The sequence below is a fragment of the Maylandia zebra genome, unplaced genomic scaffold, assembly GCF_041146795.1.
Source record: "Maylandia zebra isolate NMK-2024a unplaced genomic scaffold, Mzebra_GT3a scaffold11, whole genome shotgun sequence".
Lineage (NCBI taxonomy): Eukaryota > Metazoa > Chordata > Actinopteri > Cichliformes > Cichlidae > Maylandia > Maylandia zebra.
The window spans coordinates 7,888,853-7,897,500 of record NW_027490041.1 but is presented as its reverse complement, the minus strand read 5'-3'; the positions used below and the strand labels follow the sequence as shown (position 1 = coordinate 7,897,500).

General features: G+C 42.0%; 1 protein-coding gene across 1 annotated transcript in view; it reads right to left on the bottom strand.

Moving 5' to 3' along the window:
- Nucleotides 1-8,298, bottom strand: part of LOC143416105 (protein NLRC3-like) — a 9,527-nt gene extending 1,229 nt beyond the window's left edge. The window contains exons 1-5 of the mRNA XM_076881485.1: nucleotides 8,269-8,298; nucleotides 8,047-8,233; nucleotides 6,118-7,918; nucleotides 4,866-5,039; nucleotides 4,327-4,500 (exon numbers count right to left, since the gene is read on the bottom strand). Coding sequence (XP_076737600.1) covers nucleotides 4,327-4,500; nucleotides 4,866-5,039; nucleotides 6,118-7,918; nucleotides 8,047-8,233; nucleotides 8,269-8,298 — 2,366 coding nt within the window. The remainder of the gene's footprint in view (nucleotides 1-4,326; nucleotides 4,501-4,865; nucleotides 5,040-6,117; nucleotides 7,919-8,046; nucleotides 8,234-8,268) is intronic.
- Between the last annotated feature and the right edge of the window lie 350 nt (nucleotides 8,299-8,648).

The following is an 8,648-nucleotide window of genomic DNA, read 5'->3' as shown; positions in this document are numbered from 1 at the left end:
GATTGCATGGATGCTTACAATACATATAATCTAGGAATGTGTCAGGCCTGAGGCCTTAACTCATTTGGTGTCTCACTATATTTTACTCTACTTGGCAACAGATGACCAGAGTCAATAATTAGCCCCAGAGACCCTGAGGGCTTGAAGTTTATTACCTTGTATGGAAGGTGTTACAGAAAAGAGAAGTTCTATGTCTGTTTATAGCCGTTAAAGATGTACAAGATGTACCATTAACTGTGACTAATGTCTGGAACATATTTTACTCTGACTATTTTTATTGACGCCATGGGGGGGCGTGTACCCCACTGCTTTGTAAGTGTCCACAACATGTATTTTTGTCAGAAGACATAGGCTGATGTTTTCTCCTGTGTGTTAATAAACTCATCGTTTGATTGCACTTCTCTGGGGCCTCCGTGGTTTGTCTCACTGCTCTACATTGATAGATTTCGCGACACAATCCACTGTGAGCAGCACTTGGTGATGGTGGGAAGAAGAACTCCCTTTGACACAAAGATCCTCCCAGTGAAAACAGGCTCCAGGAGGAGCATCTACCATGACTGGTTGCAGGGTGAGGGGAAAGAGAAGAGATGAGCTCAGAGAGACAAGAACAAAACAGAGAGACAAAAGTTAAGGACATGCAGTAGTGACATATAAAAGCATCAGGAGTGAAAAGAGGGGAGAAGAAAGCAGAGCATCATGGGAAGTCCACCAACAGCCTGAGCCTATAGCAGCATAACTAAGGGATGGTTCAGGGTCACCTGATCCAGCTCGAACTATAAGCTTTATCAAAAAGGAAAGTTTGAAGCTGATCTTCAAAGTAGAGAGGGTGTCTGTCTCCTGAACTCAAACTGGGAGCTGCTTCCACACCCAGTCCAACATAGCCAGGCTGAGTCGTTAGATTAGTCCAACGTAAAGTCAGAAAGTCATTACTGATGTCATATTTTAGTGCAAATGTAGAAAAACTGTCCAAAAGTTATTTCTAAATCTGATATTAAACAGTTTAAATGGTGAAAAAAGCTGTAAAGAAAACAGAAAGGGTCAATAAAAGCCTCTTTAGAGGGTCACCAGTTTAAAACTCAGACATTTAAACTGGTGATTCTCCTTCTCTGCTCCATTTCCTCTCTAGACTTCCTGTTGCTAGGAGGGATTTGATTGGCTGAACGTCCTTTTAACCTTTCTTTAGTTCTTTGGGTGCTAATCAAAGAGGAAAACACACGAGTCATGTGACGTGACATAAGGAGCGCTCTGATTGGTTGGGATTGACAAACTATGGTGCTGTTTGCAAGCTTCGCTTTGCAGAGGTAAGAAAATCTCTTAGATAGCGACGAGACGCTCCACAGTGACATTTCCACACTTTGGAGCTTCTGAAGTGCAGATGTTTGGAAACGCTGCTCCAACGTGTGGTTCAAACACTCAGATCACGTGACCTCAGCTGCCACAGGTGGCATACCTGCTGCTTCCATGTTAGCATGTTAGCTCCAACAGGTGGTCAGTGTGAGAGCAGAAGATGATATCAGTGACATCCAAACAAGGAAGGAAGAGACTGTTGAAGGCAGCGAGCTGTGACTGCTGTGAACAGTGTCCTCACACTATTTTCTCCCTGTGTCAACATACATGCTTCAGCTGCAACACACCACAAACACCTTTATACAACTAAATATACTGAGAGCACACTGCTGTGGTTGCTCTGGTAACCATCCATATATCCAGATGTTTGGGGCCGAGTCTGCTTCCTCATCCTTGGTTCAACCCTCAAAGTCTGATGTGTTTTTTTGTGATTTGGTTTTATTTGTTGTTCTATACACTGTGAAACAAAGCTAGAAGCCCCTGTGGTACAGTGGGGGACTCAAACCCAGGACCCAACCTGCTCCAACAACAGTCAGAAGGATTTTGTTAAGTCTCATTTTCTGTTCATTAGGAAAACATCAATAATGAAGAGCACATGTTTATAGAAGCACATTCAGACCAATGACAACAGTCCATTCACACTGCCCTCCACCTTTTTAAATGTGAGTAAACACATCATGGTTCTGGTGCTGATGTGGTATCAGGGACAGGTGATGATTTTGAACTCAGTCTGAGGTTTGATTACATTGAACCTGCACTGCTTTATCCTGTTTATGACACATTTATACCCAAAGTCTCAGCTGGATGACAAAGAACGAGGAAAAACACATTTGTTGAGAGAATTGTTAACAAATGTGGTGAGAGTGTTGTAATAGTTACAGACAGAACTATGATTTATTTATTTAAATGCATTCCAGGACGTTTTTTACTCACGCTATGTCTCTTCCACGATGTTATTTTTCTCTCCTACAACGTACGTTACAATTACATTAGCATGACCATTTATCCAAATTAGGCGATGACATCATTTAGCGACTTGCAGCGACTTTTAGGACAGCCAATAGCAATTTTCCTTACTGAGGAATTGGCAACACCAGGAGCAGTGGGTGGATGACAGCATCATCATGAAGGATCAGTGTGAGAACACATCATCATCCACAAAGAAAACCAGTCTGCGTGTCTGACGCTCTTGTTAGAAAGACGCAGTCGCAGCTTGTGGGTGCAGTTAGCTGGTTTGCTAGTTAGCTGCTCTGCTAGTTAGCTGCTCTGCTAGTTAGCTGGGAGCTAACTCACTCGAACATTTGATGCTAAACTGTCTAAACTGTGTGAGCAGCATTCATTGCTGCTCTGCGTTACTCTCCAGCCTCTCTTTCACTTAGTCCTCTCAGTTTTTTCCTCCTTACAAACTAGAAAACCTTCTTTTTCAGCTTCTCCTCCACACCCGAGCTGTGGCTAAGGTGCTACCAGCACGCAGGCTCGGTGTGTACAAATTCATGGGCTGCATCCTCCTGAGGACACATTTGTAGACCGATTACGTCACAGCGACGCACCGAAGGCTGTCCAAATTCCTCTGAATGCAGCCGACAAATGCGTCCTCCTTTCCCCGAATTTGAAGGATGGGTCGGGTGTGTCCTTCGTGGCCCACCATATCCCAGAATTCATAGTGCGGCCCAGCCAAACTCCAGCTTCCAGTAATGGCGACCGCTACTAAGTTTTAAAATTACTCTTATTAATCTTCCTGGGTCACAAAATAAACTTTTAACATATTTTCAGGGGAGAATGTGGGTGTGTAAACTTCAAATATCTGCTCGGTTTATCAAGATATCGCATATTTGCAAAAGTGCTTCGACGTTTTCGGAGACGTCTGTTACCCACCAACTCGATAGCTAGTCGAGAGCTCGAGGGTCACTGAAGCCGCAGAGAACGGCACAACTCCCGGCACATCATTTTCAGATCACCGCGGACTTTCGCTACTCAGGTTAAAAGTAATATTAGTAACATATGACTGAATCTATATCTCACTTAAAGCTTTCTGTAAATGAAAGAATCAGTGAAAATGAGGCGCTTCAGCTGATTTTAAACAAAAACACTGAACATAACCTGATCCAGACCAGGTTATTGGTTCAGCATCAGTAACCACGGTGATGTAGCCAGGTAGAAACAGAGCTAGACAGACAAACATTTATGCTCACAATCACACATCTCCAGTTAACCCAGCATGCATGTTTTTGGACTGTGGGAGGAAGCAGAGAACCTGAAGACAACCCACACAGGCCACACTATCACTCTTATTTACAGAATTATAATCTAATTAGATGATAAAGTAATAAATTATTTGGTATTTTAATGAAAATACATTTTAAGCAATAGCTTATAAGTCAACAATTATAGTTAAAAAAAGTGACAAATCAAACAGTCAATAAAACCTTCTACAGCTGAAACTAATGTAGACAATGTTGGGGTAAAAATCAGAGACGATAACTACCAAAATAAAACAGGAAGTGGATAACATTGAAGCTCACTTTAAGCTCAACAGTCAAATTCTGTTTTGTATTAATCTATTGTTTTGAATTTTTGTTTACATTTTATGTTTAAGTGAGGTAATGAGTCATATCACTATGACCAAATATATATTTCATCTTTTCAGTCAGAAATAATCAATTGATCATATTTTTATTACTAAATGTTTCTGAAAATAAATTTCTGATATCTGAACAAACAGCTCTGTAAAAACCTTCAGCATACAGGAATCGAACTAGAAGGTTTGGTGGATGAAGCACTGCTAAAATAAAGATTTTGGACTCAGAGGAGCAGATGGGACATTTCATTGCAAATGAAAGACAGAAAGTAAACAAATATCACTAAAAACCCCAGACACTAATTTCTACATTAAGACTTTTTTAAAAATCAATTTCCTGTTTATGCAGTAATAGAAATCAGGTTTAACGTGATCATCATTGGAAAATTTTAAATCCTGACCTGAGAGTTTCCATTTTACAGTGTGGACTCTTCACTCCAGCAGACAGAAGCTTCACTCCTGAATCCTGCAGGTCAGAGTTACTCAGGTCCAGCTGTCTCAGACTAGAGGACTGGGAGCTGAGAGCTGAGGACAGAGCTTCATAGCCTCTCTCAGAGAGCTTACAGTGACTCAGTCTGAAAAATGACAGATAAACATTAAACAAACACTGTTATTAAGTTGCAATGAGGGTGCACTAAAGAGTTATTAGATTTAGCAATTAATCCTGTGTTTTTACTGAGAGTCAACAAATGGATGACGCTGACATTTGTTAACTGACAATGGTCAATCAATTCTGGTATTCTATTGCAAATGCCAATTGGGCTCCATGTGCCGGGCAGTGCATTAGCACCAAAGTAGCTGACATATTGATCAATAACTCTCTGCTCATTAAATTATCATAAAACTATTACAGAAGTTTAACTGACTTTTTTCCCATTTAGTGGATTCTTATTGGTTAATTCTGTCAATTGATGAAAAGCACAACATATCTTGATCTCACCTCAGAGTATTCAGTTTACAGTGTGGACTTCTCAGTCCTGCAGAAAGATACCTCACTGCTGGATCCTGCAGGTTGTTGTTACTTAGGGCCAGCTCTCTCAGTGTAGAAGACTGGGAGCTGAGAACTGAGGACAGAGCTTCATAGCCTCTGTCTGAGAGATCAGGGACACTCAGGCTAAAAAACAAAATAAAAACACAATTTGAAAAACTGTAATTTGATAACAAACTATTATCAAATGACAAGTTAAATGAACTCTCTGACCAGTTACAGAGACTCAGTCTGGGGGAACAGAAAATATTTTAAAAGTCCACGTAGTAAAGAGATTAGAAATGTGGCAGATGATTATAACTTTAGACTAAAAAGGTCCCTCTCGCTCATATATTTATTAAAACAAGAATAAACGCTCATCTTGATTTGCTTTGAATTTTTATTGACTTCTTATGCTGATTCATAAAGAATATGACTTCATCTGACCTGAGAGACTGAAAAACAATCAAGCATGCATGACTGAATCTGCCAGCAGCTGCAGATCCTTGGAGCTGTACTGGTGATGCTGATTGTAACATATAGAAGTGAACTCCTCTTCAGCTGAGCAATAAGACCAGAGGAGGAATGAGGGAGTTGATCACCTATGGGTCCATCACAGACTTTGAACATCTTCAGTCAGTACAGAATGATGCTGCGAGGCTTTTAACCAGCACATGAAACAGACTGGACATTACTCCAGTTTAATCTCTTCACACTGGTAACCAGTTCATTTTAGGCTTTATTTAAAGTTTTAGTCCTTACTTTAAGTCCCAGTCTATATTTCTGACTTTCTACAATCCTACAGCTCTTCTCACATCTGAGATCTTCCAGTTAAAGGCTGTTACTGGTCCCACTAACTCATTTATTCAGACTCTAGTATTCAGAGTGGCCTTTAACTAGTTTTAGGCTGTATGATGTTCAGTGTTTGCTGTTTAATGTTTTTATTGCCTGTTTCTATTGTAAAGCACTTTGTGGTTTTTCACCTGTGAAAGCTGCTGTATGAATAAAGTTTACTTACAGGATGATTCTGGATATGACTTTGATAAAAGCTGACACCCAGATATGTTTAAGACACTGACATTTACTGCTGCTATCAAACATTAACTATAATATACTGTATTTAGTGCTGATGATCATGTAAATAAATATGTTTAAGTTTTTAAGGGTCCATCACACATTACACTGTTTATGTTAAAAGTAAAGACATGAGTACAAATGTACTCACAGAGCTTTGTTGGAGGCTTTGACCACTGGCAACAGCCTCTGAAGAGCCTCCTCTGAAGCAGAGTATTTCTTCAGGTCAAACACATCCAGATCTTCTTCTGATGACAGTAAGATGAAGACCAGAGCTGACCACTGAGCAGGAGACAGATAACCTGTGGAGAGACGTCCTGATCTCAGGGACTGTTGGATCTCCTCCACTAGAGAACGATCATTCAGTTCATTCAGACAGTGGATCAGATTGATGCTTTTCTCTGCAGACAGATTCTCACTGAGCTTCTTCTTGATGTACTGGACTGTTTCCTGATTGGTCTGTGAGCTACTTCCTGTCTGTGTCAGCAGACCTCGTAGGAGAGTCTGATTGGTCTGCAGTGAAAGACCCAGGAGGAAGCGGAGGAACAAGTCCAGGTGTCCATTTGGACTCTGTAAGGCCTTGTTCACAGCACTCTGGTGGAGAGATTGAAGTTTTGGTTTGTTAAATAATTTAGATTTCTTGGAGGTTGTTTGTTTGTCTTCCAGCAGATTGAGTCCAGAGTTGATGAAGGTCAGATGGACATGAAGAGCAGCCAGAAACTCCTGAACACTCAGATGGATGAAGCAGAACACCTTGTCCTGGTACAGTCCTCTCTCCTCTTTAAAGATCTGTGTGAACACTCCTGAGTACACTGAGGCTGCTCTGATATCGATGCCACACTCTGTCAGGTCTGATTCATAGAAGATCAGGTTTCCTTTCTGCAGCTGATCAAAAGCCAGTTTTCCCAGAGACTCCATCATCTTCCTGCTCTCTGGACTCCAGTGTGGATCTGTCTCAGCTCCTCCATCATACTTGACCTTCTTCACTTTGGCCTGAACCACCAGGAAGTGGATGTACATCTCAGTCAGGGTCTTGGGCAGCTGTCCTCCCTCTCTGGTTTCCAGCACATCCTCCAGAACTGTAGCAGTGATCCAGCAGAAGACTGGGATGTGACACATGATGTGGAGGCTTCGAGCTTTCTTGATGTGGGAGATGATCCTGCTGGCCTGCTTCTTATCTCTGAATCTCTTCCTGAAGTACTCTTCCTTCTGTGGGTCAGTGAACCCTCTGACCTCTGTCACCATGCCAACACAGTCAGGAGGGATCTGATTGGCTGCTGCAGGTCGTGTGGTTATCCAGAGGCGAGCAGAGGGAAGCAGTTTCCCCCTGATGAGGTTTATCAGCAGCACATCCACTGAGGTGGACTTTCTAGGGTCAGTTAGGATTGTAGTTTTGTGGAAGTCCAGAGGAAGTCGACACTCATCCAGACCATCAAAGATGAACACAACCTGGAAGTCTTCAAAGCTGCAGATTCCTGCTTCTTTGGTTTCAGTAAAGAAGTGATGAACAAGTCCCACCAAGCTGAACTTTTCCTCTTTCAGCACATTCAGCTCTCTGAAAGTGAATGGAAATATGAACTGGATGTCCTGGTTGGCTTTGTCTTCAGCCCAGTCCAGGCTGTATTTCTGTGTTAAGACTGTTTTCCCAATGCCAGCCACTCCCTTTGTCAGCACTGTTCTGATTGGTTCATCTCTTCCAGGTGAGGCTTTAAAGATGTCTTCTTGTCTGATGGTTGTTTCTGGTCTGTCTGGTTTCCTGGATGCTGTTTCAATCTGTCTGACCTCATGTTCATCATTGACCTCTGCAGTCCCTCCCTCTGTGATGTAGAGCTCTGTGTAGATCTGATTCAGGAGGGTTGGGTTTCCTGCTTTAGCGATGCCCTCAAACACACACTGGAACTTCTTCTTCAGGGTGGATTTAAGGTTACGATGACAAACTGCAGCTTGAAGTTCTGAATGAGAAGAAAAATAAACACTCAATTCCAAAAAGAACTAATCTTTAAAACATGTTGCTCCATCTTCCATCTCTGGAAAATGTTCATTTATCCAGCAGCTTAAATCTTTAGATAAATCCTCTTACTGCTCTGCAGACGGTCAGCCAGCTCCTCCTGCTTCATTCTCCTCAGGAAGTCCACTGTGATCTTCACAAACGCCTCTCTGCTGCTGCTCCTCTGACTCTCTAAGCATTCTGGGTAATCTGGACTCAGAACCTTCTGGATCTTCTTCAGCTCGTTCTTCACAAAAGTGATGATGTTGTCCTCCAGCAGCTGGAACAGAATATTTATGAATGAGCCAATCAGACTGAAATCATGGAGCCAAACATCAGATCCATGTTGGACACACTGACGATCCACTGGTCTACAAAGAGCAGCATGGAGATGACTGTGAACAGAACAGATGTAACAGTAGTTGTTGTACATGTACAGACCATAAATATGGAGTCCAGCTGTGTTTGATGCTGCTGGGCAGACTGACCACTGGGAACCTCTGAGCTCTGCTGCTCCACTCTGTGGAGGAACCATGAAGGATTAGATCAACACAGGATAAAGATCCAGGAGTTTCTGCTCAAATAACTTCATCTGAATCAAGTCTGTCAAGTTTTAAACTCTCAGATTGTGAACATATCAGTAATTTTCAGTCTGTTTTCATGGACGTCCTTTCAGTGGTGATGTCAGGGATGAT